General features: G+C 43.3%; 1 protein-coding gene across 5 annotated transcripts in view; it reads left to right on the top strand.

The window, feature by feature from the left end:
- Positions 1-22,324, top strand: part of anks1b (ankyrin repeat and sterile alpha motif domain containing 1B) — a 161,377-nt gene that overhangs the window by 33,960 nt on the left and 105,093 nt on the right. For all 5 annotated transcript variants that reach the window (XM_031858784.1, XM_031858782.1, XM_031858783.1 and 2 more), the window contains exons 2-5: positions 6,309-6,389; positions 7,980-8,136; positions 18,632-18,784; positions 19,936-20,079. In XM_031858784.1, the coding sequence (XP_031714644.1) occupies positions 6,309-6,389; positions 7,980-8,136; positions 18,632-18,784; positions 19,936-20,079 (535 nt within the window). The remainder of the gene's footprint in view (positions 1-6,308; positions 6,390-7,979; positions 8,137-18,631; positions 18,785-19,935; positions 20,080-22,324) is intronic.

The raw sequence follows: 22,324 nt of genomic DNA, 5'->3' as shown, positions 1-22,324 counted from the left end.
ATGTGAAGCAAAAATGAGATTGCTGTCGTGCTGGTGGTCACACTGTAACCCGAGGAAATCCTCAGGCTGTATAATGTGAAAAATGCCTTTTAATAACTAAACCTGAGTGATTGCGACTTCTTTTTTGTTATGAGTTCATGTTATTTTTATTTTTTATTTATTTATATTTGCCTAAAAAATACCCCAATACCAGTCAGGCTCCAGCTCGGACCATACCACCGTGTGCATGCAGGGAAAGCTGTGTGTGCGCATAATGCATATTTATAGCATGAGCATCGTTTTAAGTGATGCATACAGTTCAGTACATGCAAAGGTCTTCTTTGACGTAGTTGCTTTCCCTCTGCTCTCTCTGCATTTGCAGGGTGTTCTCATATGTTTGCACATTTGTAGGCAGATTATATTGTTGTACCGAAGAGGTAAAATACAAGCCGGGAAAGAAAACGGGGGATAAGTAACAGGCAGAGAGAGAGAGATGGTTTGTTCTCACTTCTCTCTGCAGAAATGTAATCGGCCTTTTGAGAGTTTACACACACAACTTGCGCTGTAATGGTCCCTCTGTGGTTGAGCCGATCTCACCTATGACACACTCACAAACACACACGAACCTCCTGCACACCTGCTCAAGACATTAAGAGGGTAAAGCCAGAATATGCATGCCTTAAAGCATCGTGGGGGGGATGGGCTGTCTCCCCGTGAGTCATGGTTTTGAACTTAAAAGGCCAGCTCTGAAGGGACGATGTGTGCATGTGTGTTTTCATCATCCTGCAGGTCATATCAGTTGGTTTACTCTCGCAGCACTGCTCTTAATCTGCAGGTATCTCTTCCGCTTGTCGCTCAAAACAGGATATGAAGCAAGTCCACTTCCTGTCAGGCGTTATCTGCTCTGAAAGCCAACACGCTTCACCATCATATTGGTTCCTTTTTTGATTTCCCATGAAGTTTTTGGTGTTGTTGAGCCGTCCGTTTCTGCGGAACAACAGCCTTTCATTTTCATTTCATTAGTTGGCTTTCGGTTTAGATTCAGTCGACTTAACTTCCCTCCCTGTAAAAAAAAAAAAAAAAAAAGAATCCAGGATCCAGAACTACAAAGGTTTCCCCAATTCCTGCCTTCCTTTCCCTTTGAAGACAACGCTTTGCTTTGATGTAGCGTGAACTTTGCTGCAGCGTGACTCCAGCTTTAATATCCACGGTGAGAACCAGCAAATGAAGTTCTTTCGTTCTGAAACTCCGGATGAGAAGTTTGCATTCACAATGAAAAAAATGTTTTACTACTCGAAACACCTTAAGGTCCTCTTTCAAAACCACATATAATAGATGACACTTCTAAAGGGTTTGGGAGTCATTTCAACCTTTTTTGATCGCTTGAGGCAATGCTTTTGTAAATGGGATTCATAGAACTTTAGTATAATAAAAGTCCCTTCTTCTGATTCTTTGTCAAGCATGAATGTCAACTTCATCTTCTTTATTATCCTCAGTGAAAAACACAAATCCATTCCCCGTTTGTTGTCGCGGAGAAACCACATCCCCCAACTGACAAGCAGTGTTAAGAAATGATGAATCACCTTTTATACAAACACAAAGTCATTCATTTAACTTTGAATTAAGCTAATACCGCTTACTCCAAAATACGCTTCATTATCTCCTCATAAAGAAAAAACTGTTCTGTCCAATATGGTGTCATATCAGTGCTCAGTGTGCTGTGTTGTAGTAAAGTGATGGAAGAACTGCCGTGCTGTAACTGAAGAGGGGTTCAAACAGAGGGCAGCATCGCTCTGCCTGCTGGGAGGCCTGTCATGCCATTTGACCCTTTTACCTTTTAGTGCTTTAATGGAAGAAGAGTCTGCGGCACAGGAGAGGGAGATTCAGAGACACGAGAGGAGGGTGTTAAAGCTCGAGTCAGACATAACACTTGCAAGATAACACTTGATTGTCGCCGTTAAACTTGAATGTAAATGCGGTGTACGGTAGCAGGAGTTGTAGCACACACAGAGGCAGCTTTTCTAACCAGAGCTCTCCGTAGCTGCAGCTCTTGAGGTTAATTGGGTCGGACATCGTCTGCATATTTGACTAATCCAACGAAGAGTCTGCATTCTTGCAGCAGCACCTCCACCTCCATTATCTAATCTCGACTCGCCCACTAACTCTATTTAAACTCTGCCGGCTGCGTTTACACTGTGACTGAAAGTGCAGAAAACAACAGAGAAGCGATATGGCACCGAACCGAGTTTTTGGAATTTGGAGGCGGAACATGGCGGAGCAGAAATGAATCACTGTGATAAGAAAACGCGTCTCGTTAGGAAGAATCCACATGTATCAAGTCGTCTGTTATCCAATGTGTGGTATTTGTTTTTCTAAATGCCACAGTCTCTGTGTTTTTCTACCTTCTGGCAGTTTTAAGCTGCCGTGGACTCAATAACTGTACTCTGTCATAGAGTGTTTGTGCAGCGGTGAATAATGTAAATGCAATATTAAGTACATGAAAGCAGTCTCTATAGTAATCTCAAAGGACTGTTATATTCAAGTAGAAGAGTGGGGCCTACAGTAGAAAAGACATATACCAAGCATAATAGTTAAAAATATAAACTCACCACCACTGTATACATTTGTGTGAAATCCACCTAAAGTCCAGTATTCACTCTTTTTCTCTGTTTTGATCCTAATAATAATAATTATAATAATTACAATAGTAACAATACACTTTTATAATGTGCTTTACAAAAAAAGGAAAATGAAACGCATTTAAATGAGGGCCAATAGACTTTAAATAAATTAAACAATAAAAAGATAGTCGATGCGATAATATATAATTTAAATTAGGAATAATAAAAATGAGAGAATTAGTAAGAACAAATAAATAGTAAGTCGTTTAAAAATGGAATGTGCCATAAAACCAAAACATGGACTACAAGAAGCTAAAAACGTGTTTAGTGTCATTATGAGCGACTCCCTCCACATTATACACATTTGATTCAGTGTTACAGTGAGATGAAAACATTATTAGTGGAGGATTAATTATTTTTCGAATCAATTTCAATTAAATTGATTTGAAATTGTTCGTAAAAATCTTTGGTTGTTATTTGATTCCTACTCCTGAAAGTAAATACAATGAGGTGTTTGGAGTGAGACTATGCTGTCGGTGTCACTCCAAACACACACGTAACATTGAAAGAAAAACACAACACCTTGTTCAGCTCACAGTGGGGCTCACACACACACACACACACACACACACACACACACACACACTGCGAAACAAGGTTTACACATTCCCTCACAAGGTGGCCAGGTATATTTGTTTGTGCAGGTCTTTTATGACGGTTTTGCGACTCGGGGTATGACTGCTGTGTTTGTGCAATAATACGGTGCAGTTGTGGGTGTGTGGGGGAGGTTGATGGTGTTTGGGGCCGCGCAGAGCGCTGCTCACAAGAAAGACTCGTTGTGCAGCGAGTGTTTTTAATGAATTGCTGAACAAATTGGTTGTTTGAAGGTAACAGCACAGGCACGTTTGTGTGCGGGGGTGTGTGTGTGTGTGTTCAAGGTCAGGTTTGCTCGGTGAACAGCTATCAGATATAGAAAACAGCTCACGGGAGTTTAGGGAACATTAGCTGTGCTTCCATCCAAGTAGTTTTATGTGATTAAGGAGGTATTGAATTAGAAACGCTGAGTGGAAACATGGAACATTTTGATAAAACTGACGTAGATATTGCAATGGCAGGATAGTGTTTGTTTTAAAATATGTGACAAAAAGACTATATGTGATTAAACAAGCTCTCGGGATGAATGTTGGTGATTGAAACGACTGAAACGACAACGTCTTTGAACGCCACACCTGTATTTCGTAGTGTTCCATTGCTCAAGTGTAAGTTCAGTCAGGAAGTAACACATTGCAGCAAAAATAAGAAAATTGTAAGGAGGAGATTAGCTGCATTTAAGATGCTTTAGTTAAACTTCCGCTGTGCCCCTTGGATCTCACTTAGTGCTCTTTGCTGTCTGTCGTCCTTCATTTCTCTCTAGCAGCACGCATTGGCTCGTACACTCCTTAGTTTTTATGTGGCAGTAAAAGACAACAGAAATGTATCGATTAACACTTTTCATTTAATGGCGAATGTTTGTGTATCCGGGGAAATAAACTCCATCCAAATATACTTAACGAGCTGAGTTGAAACGAGTTGAGTTCTCTCTGTTGCTGCCTCGCATCACATTTTGGCTCCCCGCTCCGCTCGCCCTCTGTCAGTCGGCTCTTTTTAACAAGCCTTCCTCCGGGTTCCTCTGTAGGTCAGCGCTGTACGGGGGTCTGCAGAGCAGCGTGATCGATATGAACACATCAAACACACACACACACACACACACTCCTAGTAGAAACCAGCTGACCCAATGTAGAAACAAGCTTGTGGTGTGTCTCTCTGTCTGCGGTCTCCTGACCTCTGACCTCTGTGTGTTTTACATGTTGTGTGTATGCACCGTGCGTGTGTGTGTGTATCTATGTACCTTTTCTTCTGTTTCTTTTGTGATGATGTTGTTACAAAGGTGTGTTCAGTTTAGTTAAGCATTGAATGCATCAAAGTAAAACAGCTACAGACTTGTTCTAGTGATCGATGCGTGTCTGTCCAACCAGCCCATAATAACACTTTTAATTCACATTTAGTTGCATGTCCGTGTGCACGCGCTCACTGTGTAACACCGATATCTGTCAAACTCGGTGAATGTTCTGCTGCCTCCGCAATGTTTCACTGTTTGCCAGCAGCTTCGGCTCCAGTCTCATAAAACACACGATCAGTCAGTGATTGGGTAAATAGAAGGGCATCTGTTACAACAAATTCAATTAAAACTATTCATATAAAGTGAATCTGTTATTTCCTCCCAAGTAAAGTGCAATTTAGAGACTAAATCGCCTAAAACTGAAATAAACAGGAATATGCAATTAACCTGTTTTAATAAGAAATCTGCAAAACAAAACAAAAAATCTATATTCTCCCGCCCTACTTAATGTGTTTTAGAAAAAGATACTGTGAGACTCATATTTGCCTTTTTGAGAATCTGCTCTTTGTGTCAGTAGCTGCTCTCCGGGTTGTCTTTCATTTTAAATAAAGTTATAATCGCTTGATTCTGCTTTTCAGCCCAGAGCTGCTCGGACTGGAAGTCAACTAATTAGTACTTCTCACTGACGCGCTCGGAGGAGTTCATGTGAAAATGAGAGGTCATATAATTATAGCCCTGGAAAACCCGGGGCTCTATTCGTGTACTTGTGTGTGAGTGTATGTTTGTTTCTATGTGTGTGTATTATGTGTGTATTATGTGTGTATATGTGTGTGTATATGTGCGTAGCTGGCTATCCATATGAGGTTCTGTGTTTCGTAGTTTTAATTGCATGCTCAGCCTTTTGCGACCCGACCTCACTTACATTCTTTAAATGCCAATATGATGAAATAGAACTTAAACTCTTCTGGCTCTAGCCCTAAATTATATATTATACTTCTCGCCTCGGGGACCAAAATACATTAAAGTAAAACTCTTTTGTGTGAAGAAACAACTGAAGAAACAAAAACCAATACTTCGAACAATAAACTAGAAAAGTACTCTCTGCAAAAGCATTCCTGTCCTCCTTAATCTTCTTGAAAGAGCTCAAAACCCCTTTTTTATTTGCAAACTTTACCTCTTACTACAACAGGAAACACCACAATCAATTAAACAATTAACTCACAGTAGGTATCCTTCTGTTTTTCACTAGATAATAATAGTAATTTAACACTGCACAAACATCAATAAACAGTTACCTTTCCCACACTTGGCACATTCCGGCAAGGAAAGAGAATCCTAATTGGCTCGGTGTGGTTTTTCATTTCCTGGTTGTAAAACAGAGCTCGGCTGCGGTCGAATAGTTAGGAAGGTTCCCGGAATGACCCGGAAGTATCTCAGTGGCCGGCATGATACAAGCTGTTCGAATTCTCTAAATGCTAAGGAAAGGTGCTTCAATGCTTCCTTTATTAGCTCCTTTAGCATAGGACACACTGGACCTTCCTTTACGAAAGGAGAGTAGATAATTCTGCCCCACAGTTCATTACGTCGGCAACATTTAAAGGCATGCAAACGATATGCTTATCTTGCACATCTTGCACAGGTTTAACAACTATTTTCATACAGTTTTCACAACAAATATGTTAACTTGATCGTGTCTCTAAAACAACACAAACATTAAGGAATTAACCAGCACGTCACCAAACAACACACACTTCAATACTGAGGGATGTAATGAGTGTGTGTAAGTCACTTTGAGGATTAACTCTGATGTGTCTTTGTTTTCTCTCCAGCATGTGGAAGGGCCTGAATGTCAACTGCACAGACAGCACAGGATACACACCTTTACATCACGCTTCACTTAACGGACACAGGTAAGGCTAATATGTATATGTGCAAGTGTCTGGTGTAAACTTTTTAACATGTGGTGGAGCGAGTAACGAGAAAGTAAAGAGTTTTCAAAGACCACGGTGACTTGTTGAAAATAAGCAGCAATGAGGACATCCCAAGGAAACAATCGTGAGCCCGACTGTGGAGTTGGCAGAAGCACTGAGCCCTGCTACCCTGCTCGTAAGAAGCCACATTATCCCAGCTCTTCTGCACGTCTGCACTGCATTTTATGCTCCTGGTAGTTTTGCTATTGTTGCACTCTTCACTCGATTTTCTGGTGGAATGTCCTTGTAACTATTGGATTCTCGCAGAATACTTTCTGCTGGAGGTGAAGGGAGCTGAGTGGTTTTGGTTTGACACGGTTGCTCAGTCAACCATGTTTTTCTTTTTTTTTTTTTTTTTGTTCGGCCTTAGTCTAAAAAAATTTTGTTTTGGAGACCGGGCCCCTGGTGATAACTCTTTGTAGTTTCACGACCAGCAGTCCCATTCACACTCATGAACATCTCGATTAGAGACATTTTAGATGAAGATCAATAGTCAAAAAATACTAAATTGCAGACACAGTATTTCTGTGTTTCTCTGTGTGACTGCTCACTACAGTGCAGCTCCCTTTTCTCTCACCTGGGCCTGCTGAGAAATCCGTTCCACAGTGTGGATTAGCTGCAAGCCCCGGACCACTATCCCAGCTTGGCACAACTGAAGGATTAGTGCTGTGATTTCAGGGGGCAATTATGTGGATTTCCTCCTTCAGATCAACCCGAGAGGAGAGAAGGGAGGGAGAGGGGAAAACTGCAGCCTCCGAAGTGAAAATTGGGACGCCAACAAAAAAGCTCCAGAAGGAATGATTTAAACGTTTAGGTGGGAAAGTAAAAAGAGAACTGGCAATTAAGATAAAGACAGAGGGAACCGGGCAACAGGCTGTGCTGTATTCAGAGCTGTTTTATTCCGGCTGGGTTTCAATTGTTTTTTTGAGATGATTTTAATCATGCAGTTGTTGTTTTTACCACATAAAAAGCCTTTTTGGTGATGCAAGCTCAGCAGGCTCAATCAACTCAGCAAGAAACCGAATATTCTCATATTTGACTGTGAGATCCTCAGTGTGGTTCTGCTGTACTGCCATTTAACTGCCAGTGAGTTGTATAAAAATATGATTAATTATTTATTATCAAAGCAGTTCATTTAGGCGTCTCAGTGCTGCTCTCACCCCTGCTCCTGGGAGAGGTGTTGCCCTTCTCTCTCCTCTGTGTCCCCCCCCTGACATTTCGAATGCAAATGAAGCACTTCACCTTTCCTCCTCCTCGGAGAGAGATGACAACTCCAGCTGCAGACTTCCTATTAAGCAGCGTTGCTGACATTAAAACTTGAGCAGCAGCTAAATGGACTTCCGGCACAAACCCAGGCACTATGATTCGTGTAATAGATATTACTTTATTAAGAGAAAAATGAAGTATTCGTGGGGTAGCTCTGCTTTCTCTCTCTCTCTCTCTCTCTCTCTCTCTCTCTCTCTCTCTCTCTCTCCATCCATCCTTCGATCTGTTGATATATTGACCTGTGTGAATATCTGTCTCTCTCAGGCAGGTGGTGCTAAAGCTGCTCCAGTTCGAGGCGTCCACCAACCTGGCTGACAGCAAGGGTTGCTTCCCGCTGCACCTGGCCGCCTGGCGGGGAGACGTGGACATCGTCCGCATCCTCATCCACCACGGACCCTCGCACGGCCGGGTCAACCAACAGGTAAACACCGTGATCCCGTCGTCATCCTCTTAAATAAACCTTCGTCTTCACGGGTCTGTACGGGTCAGCTCTAAATGACTCGGGCCCTGACCTCGGACATATCTTTGGGAGCAGAGACTTATAAGACTCATAAGAGCGTCGTTAAAACTCCACATCTGTATTTCTGTAGCTTAGAGAAGCTGTTGTTAATAAAAAAATATACATAAATCTGACCTGTCTTCATGTTGTAGCCCTCTTAAATGTTAAATGATCAATTGTGGCTGGAAAAAAACCCACTTTCCCTGTGTGCTGTAAGTGCTCCAGAAGTCAGTTCTATCAGCCAAATTAAAGTTGAGTCCTTGCGTTGTATTTCTCGGGGCATTTAAACCGGCGCTGCCACCGGCCGTCTCCTTTTGGCTCCCGTCCAACAGAGCCGGCTCTTTACAGATCCCAGTGATCTCTCTCTGACAGCCGGGTGAGCGGTTCAGCTCTGGGAGCGTTCAGCCTGCCACTGCTGTCATTCCTCATCAGCAAAAATGACCTTCTCCTCCCTCCCTCGCTCCTTTTTTTTCCTGTCCATCTCTGCTTGCAGCATGTTGATGATGTCACGGCTCGTCATTTTTGAGTATTGATGGCTCAGACGTCTTTTTAAATATTCCTACTCCTGATGGCGGTGCAGTAACGGACCTCCCCGGGTTATTGGAGCGTTATTTACTCTGCATAATAAGCACATTTTCCTCCGTCACCATTAGCCAAATCGTTTCCCTCTGAGAGTTGTTAGAGCCGAATTGTTTCCCGTGATAAATGGTGTCCCTTGCCCCTGAAATGAAGAGGGTTGTCAGCGAGTGAACACACTGATCGGGCTGCTGTGCAGGCAACACACAAGATGCTGATTGAGAGGATACTGTATGTGCTGACTTACGTGCACAGTTGATGTGTGTGTATGTGTGTGTGTGTGTGTACTCTTATATGTTGCCCATGGAACATATAGAGTACATGTCACGTGTTTTGACTTTTTCAGTTTGCGATACGGCGTGCAAAACATTCCAGTTATTTAGGTCATTAGTGCGTCTGTGTTTTCTTTTTCTACAATAACTCTGTGTTTATGTGTAGGAGGCAGGACTTACTTACAAGACTGATGCTGTTGTGTCTCGATTATTTGGTGGGGTATGCACATAAAGATGATGCGTGTTACATGCTGCATACACAACATATGCAAAGATACAAGCCGTGACTGCAATGCATCACAGTTTTGAGTTTATTGAGTAACGAAAGGCCGACGAACATCAGTGTGACAAAAACCAAGGACGGGTGCGTTAACATCAGACGTCACCACCCAACTCCTGCAACCTCTATAATTAACAGACTAGATGTAGTAGTTGGGCGCCACAATTGACATTAAGTTGACCTTTGATAGGAATACAGATGTGCTGAGTGAGAACGGCCAGCATCCTCTTTTTTTCTTCTTCTTTTGTCTGAGAAAGCGAGCCAAGTTTCAGATTCACGGATCCCCGATGACGTTGTTTTATAAATCATTTATTGAGTCGGTTTCCAGTTTTTCATTTATTTGCTAGTATGCATCCATCAACCTCAAACAGAAAAGGTCATTAACAAAAGTCAGCAGTGAAATTGTCAAAGGATGTCCAATCCATCATATATGTCCCCTTGAACTTAGAACTTCAACTCCTGCCCTCTGGTCCTCACCAGCGTTTTTGTTATCCAGTGTGATTTGATATGTGTGGTTTTTATCTAGCATGTCTTGCTCTGAGTTGTTGTTGTTTTTGTTTGTTTTTTATTGCTACTGCGGCACAACCAATTGCCCCTCAGGGACAAATAAAGGACTTGAGCTTGAATTTCATAGATGTAAATTCACATAATTATTGTGAAACACTTCATTCATTAATAAAACTTGTCCTGGCAGTGAACACAGTTGAGAGCAAAATAGATAACAATACCATTTCTCATGACGCGTAGATATTCAGATCGTACAGAATCCCACTGGTTAGGCTGGAAGTCAGCTTGTTTTGGGGAAAGGAAGCGTTTTACATTCTCACATGACACCTCACTAGTTAAATCATCTAATTACACTGATCAGCTTTCCTCGTATCTCTCTTTGTATCATACATCTCATTTTGCGCCTTTTTTATCAACGGGCTGGAAATGACTGGTTTTATCTGCCCTGTTATTATCACTTTTCATCTCTCCTTCTTTATAATGAGCACCAGTGAAAATGCTTCAGAGCTCAGATTCTAAAGCCTCTGCTGTGTCTCACACTGTTGTTGCACACGGATGCAGCAACGCACAAAGACTCCAGCAGGACCGCGCTTTCACAATCTTAAAGGTGCAGCGTTTATTTTCGCCTTACGAGGGAGGCGCTGCATTTTGCAGAACACCGGTGTAGCACCGATTTTAAATGATGGTACCTGTGTATTTCATAATGCCCGTATGATGCATATTCGTACAGTGGTCTTGCAGTTATGTGTCGTCGATGTGATACAGTTGTTCTCGGCTTGCGGGCATAAATCTGAAAGCAAGATTTACGGGGCGTTCGTGTGTTTACGACGCCTGAGCTCCATATCTTCCCGCTGTCTGTCTCGTCTACTGTAGAAGGCAGAGCCTGCATACATTAGTCAGGTTGATATACGGAATCCCACACAAGCTCACACCCATCACCGAGACACACAGCAGCAAGCCGTCGGCTGCACACTACGATATTACTCTGCCCACGCACACCATTGCTCGTGTCAGAGGTTGAGTGCATGAGTGTCTCTCCAGAGGGACACACTGTTATGCGTCTTCATAATGTGCTCTTTTCTTACATGAGTGAGAGAAACGCAGTATTTGTGCTCACCTTTTGTACATCGGGGGACAAATAGCAACACGAGACTGTGGAAAAGGGTGCAGGAGGAAGCTGTGATGAGTGTGAATGTTCTTGAGAGCGGAAAGGAAAAACGKGGGAGAAATTGATGGAAATAGAAGAAGGGGAAGTGTGTAGGTGGGCCAGTTAAAYGCTGCAGCCAATAGCGGATTAATCAAGGTTAGTGGATGATATTAGTTGGCGGTAAACCAGTTCCAGCYCACAGTTTACTGCCTAATTGGTCCCAGTAGTTCCCATTCACAGCTGTTTTTGTTTATTGTGGGAGTGTGATGATCCTTAAGAATCTACAGAGTCTRCCGATYCTYTAAACGSCCTAMGGAGTCTGCCGATCCTCAAACGCCCTACGGAGTCTGCCGATCCTCAAACGCCCTACGGAGTCTGCCGATCCTCAAACGCCCTACGGAGTCTGCCGATCCTCAAACACCCACGGAGTCTGCCGATCCTTCTGCCTCGGAGTCTACCATGGAGGTGAAAGGTCAGAACAAGCACCGGTTGGTCGTCACCCTGGTCACAACGAGACTGATGATGAAGTGTGACGCTCCCCAGAACCACAGCCGAGAAGTGTGGATCTCCCACACGAAGCGACCGTTAAACAATAGAAGGGATTCGCCATCACCGAAGGCCCGGACTACCGGAGCAAACAGGAGCAGCTGGAGTTAACTTTCAAATAAAGAGGAAGAAGCTTCCCCTCTGACCTGTTTTCCTAGACAGCTGGGCATAAATCATCACATCCCTTTAAAGGATCCTTGAGTCCCACCGCGTCTGTTTCCTGTATTGAACTGAAAATGATGAGAGCGATAGGAGTGACTGAGCCTTCACCCGGTGCGTGTTTTTACTCATTCTACATTTCTAAAGCAGTAAAGTGAGGGTTCGTCTGGACTTTAGAGAAATAAAAAGGAGTAAGTCAGCTGCTCAGGGGCAACAGGGCTAACCTTGTTAAAAGGCATTATGAGTACCCAGGGCCAAGTCAAGAGCTACGTACTAAAGAGAGCAATGACATTTTATCTTTTGTGCACTTAGAGCTCATCATTCTTCCTTTGGACTTCATGACTCACATTAGCATTTTTAAGAAATGATGATGAAGTCACAGAGTGGCACAGCATCCTATAAAGTGGTCGACAGTTCCACCTGTCTCATCTGACAGAAGTGTCCTCTGTACACCGCTGAGCCACGTCTTTGGAAGAGCCATCTTGAGAAACTTCTAGTTGCATTCGAGGATGCTCCAACATCTGAGAATCGACCGCTGAATAGCATCACGTTCAAAAGCTCTGCTGTGGCACCAATCACATCTCGATGAGTAATAAGCAAACACACTGTAGATGCAATGAAAGGAATAATGTGAATGTGGTTGTTTGACAACTTTATGTCCCATATTTATGCAGCTACATAACACATAACTCTACAACAAAAACAAAGACCTCAAGCTAGTTTCAGTTTAATTTCAGTGTAAGACGCAGCCAGCTGTGTCCCTTGCTCAGAGACTCTTTGGCCCCAGGATTTAAACCAGCAGCACTTGTGTTGACCGACGAATGAAGACACATTTTACCCCGAGGCAATTGCCCACAGCACAGCTGGATTATATAGATTATTTTGCTTGTGCCTGACCGTGACAGGGTAAGGGACAGCTGAGGGATGTAGAGCAGATGTGGGGGGGGAGGGGGGGAGAGGGAGAGAGAGAGAGAGAGAGAGAGAGAGAGAGCGCGCCAGCAGAACAACCTCTGGGCTTCCTCTGTTCGGGGCCTCTGGACTCGTCAATTTAAGAGCTATTCTGTGTGTGTGGGTGACTGACTAGGTCAAGTATTTCCCCCTGTGCTGCAGATATACCCCCGGAATGTTTTCTTTCCCATAAACAGAAGGACTCTCTCCCCTCTTGTCTTTCTATGTTTCCTAACTCGCCCTTTGTAATCTTAAAGGGACAGGACGGAGATCAGCAGCACAGAATCAAGGGAGATAATAAGAGAGCTTAGAAGGAGCGTTGCGTCATCTGTGCCACAAATGTGGCGTGCGCATGTGCGAACACATGCATGCATGAAATACTTCCACTAGGCTTGTTCTCCAGGTGCCGCACGGCCTTCTGGGAGTCCAGAGGCTGTGTGAACTAAGACAAAGGTAAAAGGCCATGAGGTTGCTCAGCCTGCTGTGTGTTTTCCACGAATGTCTTTCTGCGTGTGTGTGACACTGGTGGTAATTTCATGCCTCCATCATGCACACATGTTGCTGCCAGACATGAAAATGAAACCATAGTGTTTCCCGACGCTGGGAACACTACGAGAAACCGCCCTGGGAAAAAGACCTTGCTCAAACATCGCCTACCGGCACGCCCGCTGCTTGCCGAAAACACACACATAGTCACACGAGGCCAAAGGATGTTTTCTTATGAGTAATGTTTTTTTTTTTTTTTTTTAAGTGTTATGTCATATGGTTTCCACAGCCTGGCGCTCCGACGGCAGTGGGCTTCCTAATTAAAGTTTGGTAAAAGAAAACTGATTCATCTTGCCCTGAATCAAAACAAAGTACAGCCATGAGGGATTCCTGCGAGCCGAGAGCAGATTGTGTGTGAGCGTGTTCGTCGAGGTGTTAGATGGAGACACGGAAAAACATTTTGCAGCGATTTCCTCTCTGGTACTTTAACAGCAAATGCAAATATGTTTCCTTTTTTAAGTTGCTAACCCTAGCGGGAGATCAGAGTTCACATTTTAACTACAAAGGAGCATCCTCGGAGCTGTGAGGGATTTTGTGTCCTGCTCAAGGGCACTGCAGCAGTATGAATCCTTTTCTCTTTAACCATCAGGCCGAAGCCACTGCTCCTCTGAACATCCCCCAGTCTTATGTCGGACTAAAAGCAATCCAATTTGATAAAAACTTATTTCTTTGAATTTCCTTGATTGAATTCTTTGCATCTTTTCATCCATAGATTTCACATATTCAGATTTTATTGGTTGGTCTTCACTGGTCAAGGATAACTAAAAATGTCTTTAATGATGTTTTTAATTTTTGTCAAACTGATATGAAAAAATACATTAGCTTTGATTCCCGGTTGATGTAAAATGAACCGGGAAATGAATACACCTTACATTTCCTCTAAATTTATTTCTGGGAATTACAATTTTGACCAAATAAGAAGAAACGTATGCATTGACTTCTTAGCAAAATTGAATTTGAATTTCAGTCGAACCGAATGGTGAATAAAAGCAACGGCAGATATAAAACGCACCCGTGGACAGTAGAGGAATGGATCCATATAAATAAGAGAAGACACCAGCGAGAAGCAGAGAAACGGTTCCACCTTGTGCGTCTGGTGTTTTTCCCGTCTCTGTTTATTTACCCAGCTGTCCCCAAGGCAGCGCGCTGAGCTGCTGGGATTATGAGACGCCGTAAAGCTGACGAAGCTCATCCTGCATATCAGTCCATCAGCATTAACACGGTGTGTGAAAGATACCTCTGCGCTTCACTCGCTCTGGTTTCATTTCAGCCACGGCCCGTCGGATAAGCGTGGCTTATTTGCAACGGGCGTTTGTTTGGTCCCGTGTGGGTGAACTTAACGAACACCGATAGTGTTTACGAGTGTTCAAGCAGATTCTGTGTGTGCCCTTCAGGATGCTGCATGGATAGTAAATATGTATCATGGTAAAATGCTAACATATTCTTCCTTAAACACTTGTAAAAACCATGCAGCCGTCCCTGTAAGAAGGACAAGCAGATACTTTTCATTACGTGCTTTTTATATTTATGACCATTATCTGTGAATCAATGCCATATATGCACTGACATCCATTTGTATGGGCATGTCAATAATGCGCTGCCATGCCTGCTGATGGGTCATTAGTAGATGGCTGTTGCTCAGGGCTCAATCAGCAACAATACACAGAGTGCTAGATGATATCGGAAAGCTGTCAGAGCGAGCGTAATGGAAATATATAGCTGGCTCTGAGAACATGGAGGGATTTTCTCTCTCTCTCTCCTCTTCTTCTCTAGCTCCCTCGTCCTGTCACTCTGTGTCTCTGTTCATCTCTTTGTCACTCTCCTCCTTTCTGTCTGGGAGTTGCGCTTCTCCCTATCTAAAGCTGGGTGCGTGAGGCACAGCTGATTGGACTGACAAAGGCTGCAAAGACAGAGCGGGTCAGCGGCAGCACCAACAATGTCTGCAATCTGTGTCCCAGTGGTTTCATATCCGTGTTGAGTGTGTGTGTGTGTGTGTGTGTGTGTGTGTCTGAGATGGTTTGCTTCATTACATCCACGTGCTTGTTTTGGTGTTGAATCTTAAAATGTAGTCATTATCATCCTGTTGGAGGCATAATCCGTGATCCAAATGTTAATAACCAAAATGTTGACGAAACAATCTCACCATTCTCTCATGTTCTGTTCCGGAGCTTTCGATTGTATCACATGACCTTCATTAGCCGATGGAGTTGCTCAGTTGCCAAGGAATGGTAATTGTTAAAATTTTAATTGTTCTGAGCTCTTTAGGGTTCATTGTTGGAAACAGTCGTTGGTGAAACAATCATTCCCAAGCTCAGTGCAGCAGCTTGAATTGAACCCCACGATTTTCCTCATAATAAACAACATTTAAACCACAAGAACAAAAACTACTAATCCTCCTAAATTCCTTTTTAATACATTAGTTCCCAACCGGATGTGAGTGTTTGCTGGATGATTAACGGGACAAAAAAGCAGGACTGTTGTGTTCTCTGTAATCGTTGCATTACTGAATAATTACCTCCTCACACCATCAATTATTCAAATACATCAATCTGACTGTGGTTTCACTCCGAACACGCAGTATCAACAGTATCAAGCAGCAAAGTAAGATACCAGGAATATGAACATAATCAATATCAATATACATTTTCTAACGTGGTTAGGTGTCCACGTCCACTTTCTGCCATGCTCAAAATCGTCGTCGAAGTCGTATGTGTGTTAGTCGACAAAGATTTTCTTTTTTCGAGGACGGCCCTATTATCCGCTGGGAAATGATGGCCTCGCTCCGTGCAATGTCAAACCTGCGTGCTGTGTGTGACGGCCCAGAGAGAGGCCGGAGATATGCAATATGTTTTCAAATAGACTTTATTTTAAGGAGCCAAAAAAAGGTTTCTAGACGACAACTAGATCCAAGTTGTTCCTGTTCTGGATATTGTTAAAAGTTCATTTAGATCAGTTAACTTCAGTACGTGTAAAGGTTCTATAGGCTACATATGTAATCATCCACCTTGTTTTTATTTAGTATCATTGCTTCAAAATATATCATGGTGAAAATACATAACCTATGGGGTGTTGAACATCTTTTTCCAGATGCTGTAGCATTTAACCTTTAACAGATGAATGCTCTATTCTCGATGACTGATTGCGCTGCATATGTGGTGGTTTGGGACTCTGGGATGAAAACAGTACATATGATAAATTAGATAAGATGAAACTTAAATGATCCCTTGGTGAAGAGGAAGTCAATCCAGTGGAAAATAGTCTCACAGTAGAACACCCACACAGGAACGGAGCAAATGGAGCTTATTAAACATAATGCAAACCAACAATTACACCAGTGATGAATGTGAATTACAGTGTGCACGAGTGTGTGATTATTGTGCTTACAGTACAGTGGACCTGCAATCATCAGACCCGCTCTGGAAGCTCCCACTGTGCCATCACTGGAGGGGTGTGCGATCCCCGAGGAGGAGGGAACGCTCCCTCGGCACATTTTGTTGGTGTTTCTGCTGCGAGTGTACGTGTGTCTTCATACCGGGGCTCTTTTTCCTCCGTTAGTCACACAAACAGTATCTCTTCATCTCTCTCACTCACTGCTCAGAGGGGTGCATGAATGTAGGGGGAGAGGGAGGGCGAGGCTCCGGGGGAGAAAGAGCGTAAGGAAAGGCGTGATATGAGCAACAGAGTGTGGTGATGCTGATTTATCATGGAGGCATGAGAGGGAAGGGGGGGAAGAGGGGGGCATGTCTGTGTTTTGAAGCATGAGACAGAATGTCATCAACTGTCGATCATATGAAAAAGGTGAGCAAGTCTTCAGAGAGCAACTTAATAATCACCTATATATTCATATATTTCATGTCATCCGTTCGGCCTGACGTTGTGTTCATGTTCACCATTTCTCGCTCTTGTTGGGAGCGGGATTATTTTGTTCCGTATAGCGAATTACAAATTTGTTCCGTAGACGTTTTTTCTCAGTCGACATGTTCGTGGTAACTCAACTTTTCTTTATGAAGATCGGAGAAACATGTCGACGTGACTTGTGTAGCTGAGCTTTGTCAGTGTCATTCACGCTTCTTGCCATTTCTCGTATGGATTTGTCGATGGAAGCAACAGAGCTGAACAGCTGCCTCTCAGTATTTCGGGCACATCTTCTTACACCCCGGATAACTTGAACGTGCTTCTGCCACTTATTGAAAACGCTGTGGACTCAGATAGATTCGATCACAGAGCACAAAATGACTTGATAGTGTTGCAATGAACCCTGTATACTTTTTTTTTTTTTTACATAGTGTATAACTCAATAACCTCTCAAAACTAGCAGAGATTGATGTCTTTGATCTGTTGACGTTAGTTCTCGTGGGACAGGTTCCTGCTTTCTCTCTCGTTCTAAATAATTCCTTTAGTTCCTCTACCTCTTTACCGCCTCCTCTCCTACTGTCTCCTCTTGCTTTTGTCTGTCCCCCCCACCTCCTTTTTCCACCAAATGTTACATCACCTAGTGTTCAATGTCAGCAGCTTCCTTAAAATGTAGGTTTTCCTCTCGGACAAACGCCAGCAACAACACAGCTACACACTCATGCCCTTTTGTAATTTTCCTTTCTCCCCCTTTGGTAATATCCTCAGAAGCCTAAATGCACACAGTAATGTGCTTCCATCACGTGTATGTCTATCTACGATATATAGGTGCCAGCTTACAAAATTACAAATACTACAATTATGTCCGCGCACATGAGGTTTAAACATAATTTACATATATTACTCAGAAGTTTGGACGATAACTTGGAATACGAATCGATGATTTGAAATGTAGCACACAGAAATTCAGTTCCTTCTGAATATGTCGATTGGAGGCTGACGGGCTCGGTTGTTAAGTGCAGAGAAAAGTGTTGGGCCAAAAAATGCACGGAGGGTTTGAGGAGAACACTTTGCTTTGGACCATGTCTCCTCTATTTCACGGACAGGAAGCTGTAGATTTCCCCTGACAGCGCTCACACACCCGACACACTTTTGGAATTCGCACGCACAGAAGGATTTACTGACCGAGACGTGCGCTTCATACGAGTAGCATACAGTATATGTCCGTCTAGAATTTCACCCTGTGTCAGTGATCCGATTAGTAAAAAAAACAACTGCTTTTTTTCCTTCTTCTCTTCCTTTCTATATCTCCATCCTCTCACCCACATTTCCCCCACCTCTAACTCACCACCTACCTTTTTTCCATGCTATTAATCGCCTTTTCCTCATCACCTTTTCCCATCATTTGCCACTTCCCTCTCTAACTCCACCTACCTTTCTTCTTTACCTTTGACCTTCCTTCCATCCTTCTTCTGTTATGTTCTCCACTCTCTTACTCTCTACGCCTAATCGCTCCCTCTGCCCACTCTTCATCATTTACCTTTTCCCTCTGTCAATCATTCCTTTCCTTTCATTCTCCCACAGAACCATGAGAGGGAAACGGCGCTTCATTGTGCAGCCCAGTACGGACACTCTGAGGTGGTTTCAGTGCTGCTTCAGGAGCTGACCGACCCCACCATGAGAAACAGCCAACAGGAGACCCCTCTGGACCTGGCAGCGCTGTACGGACGCCTGCAGGTCAGTGAGAATACATACATAAGTTTTATGAAGGAAATAATATATATTTAATGCAAAAGTTTGGAAAGGGTTTTTCAAAAACAAGTGACAACATGACATTTAATCTGGAGTACATCCCGTCATCATTTGAGTTAACCCTTCAGTTTCACCTGGAGGACTCATCCTCAGCTGGCACATGAGGATTTAACAGATAGCAAGAGAGAGATGGAGTAGTTCCTCATCCTGTTGGACTTGACCTTTTTGCTGCGTCCAGAGGGGAGAAGCTCAAACAGCAGCATGGCGTCGGCAGCGACAAGGACCACAGTGCATGAGAGCTGCTCTAAACTGGGAGTCGTTGATTCATTTAAAAATGGCGGATACGCGATGAAAAAGAAAAACTTCCTCTAATACTTCCTCTGCTATAGACAGGTGCACGTTCTTTACAACTTTAGTCTTTTGAGAAATGTGAGAAAACGTACAGACGCATCACAAGGGTAGCTTCACGGTAAGACGCGTATGCCACAAGTGCCTGCTGATGTTCAAATGCAATCACACTTTCTCTCTGCTAAGGTAGTGAGTAATTGCAGTCGAGCCATACAGGTTTGTCTGAGTGTGAATGAATAATTTACAAAGGCAGCGGCCTTTCTCTCTCTCTTTCCTTCTCTGCATAATAATGAAGGGAAATCCCTGTGGTGAGTTGCTGCTGCACGGAGATGTAACTAACACAGGGCAAAAGTTTAGTGTACACGCACACATACAGACCGTCTACGATCAAACTAACGCGCTCCACCACCTCAACGCACAGCCTCCTCCTACTACGCTCAAGTTGATTGACAGATCTTTTAATTCAAGGACGTACATTACAAAACAAAGACGTAAAGAGACCTACTGTATATTTCTATTCATAGGCAGTTGAAAACGACGCCGAATGCTAATTTTCCATCTTCATCTGACCCTGTTAGTTAGCGTTGATCTGACTGGTGAAGCTATAAGTTCTAACTTAACATTGACTGTCTTTGATTCTAAGGGGGAACGAAATATTTCCCGTTTCTCTGGGAAACTTTTTGCTGTGATTTGTCTTTAAAAAAAGTCACAAAAAGATGCCTCATGGCCTAGTTTCTCCAAACTTTGCTGTTTTTGTCCCTGACATATGGCTCTGCTTTTGTGCGCAGGTGGTGCGCATGTTGGCGAGCGCTCACCCCAACCTCATGACCAGCCACACTCGCCGACACACTCCGCTTCACCTGGCTGCACGCAACGGACACCACAGCACCGTCCAGACCCTGCTGGAGGCCGGCATGGACGTCAACTGTGTGGTGAGACAACATTCGTCGCTTTTAGCTGTTAGTGTCCTATATCAGAATCCAAGGATTAAACAGATTTCTGGCAGAGATTATAATAGCCTTACGGACAAAAAAATGACAAAAAATAGCTTTTTCTGATTTGGTTTTTTGCTCAGGGCAAACCATGTTCCTTTTGATAAAATTGGATTTGAAAACCTGTTGGTAATATCTGTTTACACCAGGATCGGCATGGAAGCTATTCCACCGAGCCTTTTGTTGGTTCTTTCTTTTTAAATTTGACAGTTGGAAGAGGTCTTAAACAGGAAGTAGCCATTGTTTTTGTTTCACGGCGAACACAATGTCCAGGAATAATTTGTGACATTGTGTTTTGGGGTGAAATGTTTCTTTGAGACATGTGTACACATCTACTGTGCAGATGCAGGAATAATTTAAATATTTTCGGTCTGTAGTTGTTAAACAGAATCAAGCGTCAAGTGATTAAACCTCGAAAATCCCCGACTCTGAATCTCCTTCCTCCTCTCATCTCGGCTGTAAGTGAATATTTTAGAAGCTGCTGTCTTGTGTTTTCAATGAAAGACAGCACGGCTTTGTTTTCTGTGTGTATAATCCACCACAGGCATAAATGCTTGGCAGATCCTTCTTTTTGAAAGTGTGTGTGTGTGTGTGTGTGTGTGTGTGTCTCAGAGAGCATGTCTATGCGGTGCATGCCTCCCATGGTGTGGTGATGGAGAGGGATGAATAATTGATTGGGAGAAGAGAGAGCAGGAGGAGGAGGAGGAAGGGGACAGGCTGTTCCTGAGAGGTCCTCTCTACACACACTACATGAGGAAATACAGTCGCTTCCAGTCTGCGGTGCTTCATTACTGCTCACTTTCTGTCATGCTATTTGGGCTCCTCGTTCATTTACATTTAGTCTTATTGTGTATTCCGAGTTCTCCGTACGATCGAAACACAGCTTTGTCCCGACCTGTTCTGGGCCATTTGTTTTTGTGAGGCCTTGTCAAAAGACAGCCGCGCTTTGCTGCCTCCTCCAACACTGTTTTCTTTCTCTCGAGACGATTTCCTCTGACGAACTATTTGACTTTGCTCGCTTGTCTTAAACGTTAAGTGTAGACAAACAGCCCTGTGCTGTATTTATCAGTCTCTTAAGACCATTTGAATTGAGTCCTTCCTGATTATTCACATTACAAGACATTTGTTTTTTCTGTCACGTCTTTGAGGTGCTCCAACTGCAAGTGAATCTTGCTTTTGGTTGTAATAAAAAGCATCTGCGACGGATCATTATGAGGTCAAGAAGTGTCTCGAATTCTCTCTTTCCGTGCCGACTCAAGGTCTCACAACTCAATTGTGGCAAAAGTTGTGTAGTCTGCACAAGTCTTACGTTTGTTTTTCATTTAAACATCAGTCTTTAGAGTCATATGTGTCTTCCAATGCAGTCACCAACACAAACTTCACTTCATCTGCATTAGGAATCTGTGAACCTGTGAATGTCTGTTTCACACTGAGATTCTCTACTCCAGTCAGTTCTGTTAGGTGATCACAAAGGATTTAAGGAAAACCAGTTAATAAATGTTTTCGGTGCTCCGCCAAACTCAAAGACTCAAAGACTTAAAGCTGCTTAGAGTCTGAATAAAGAAACAAGAGACAGTTCAGATGCAATCAATATCAGAGTTTGCTCACCCAATATGAAAATGAACAAATCCTACAAAACCCTTTCTAAAGAAAACTCCCTTCTTACCCTGAAAGTTTGTATCGACCTGAAAGTGTAGTTGTGACTGAAGTTCACATCTGCTGTTGTCAGAATCTGAACTGACTCCATGTTCATTTGCTACGAGGACATATGGCACAGCAGGTGCTGCGTTCGTCCTTTCCCTGGCTGTGTAAGTACAGTTTATGTACAGTATGTGGAGCATGTGACAGGGCTTTTTGCTGAGCGTTATCTGTGATTGCAAGAAAACAAATCTGTTTGCGAGAACACTTTGTCACATTGTGCCTCTGCCCCTTCGGGATACGATCAAATCTGTCACGGACGTATTGCAACTGCAGTTTGGAGAATTTAGTGGATATTGTGGTGGGTGCTTATGTCTGTTTTATCTCCAGAAAGACGGGAACAACTTGACCTGTTGTATATATGGGAGTCATTCTGGTGCTGAGATGCATGACTCGGCGGCTTTGCGCCCATCTTCTTTGCCTTCTGTCCTTGTTGCACGGTGTGTGTGTGTGTGTGTGTGTGTGTGTGTGTGTGTGTGTGTGTGTG

This window comes from Anarrhichthys ocellatus, unplaced genomic scaffold, assembly GCF_004355925.1.
Source record: "Anarrhichthys ocellatus isolate YVR2014 unplaced genomic scaffold, GSC_Weel_1.0 scaffold21, whole genome shotgun sequence".
In the NCBI taxonomy this organism is placed as follows: Eukaryota; Metazoa; Chordata; class Actinopteri; order Perciformes; family Anarhichadidae; genus Anarrhichthys; species Anarrhichthys ocellatus.
The sequence above is the reverse complement of the archived record's forward strand: the minus strand, read 5'-3'. Positions and strand labels throughout refer to the sequence as shown.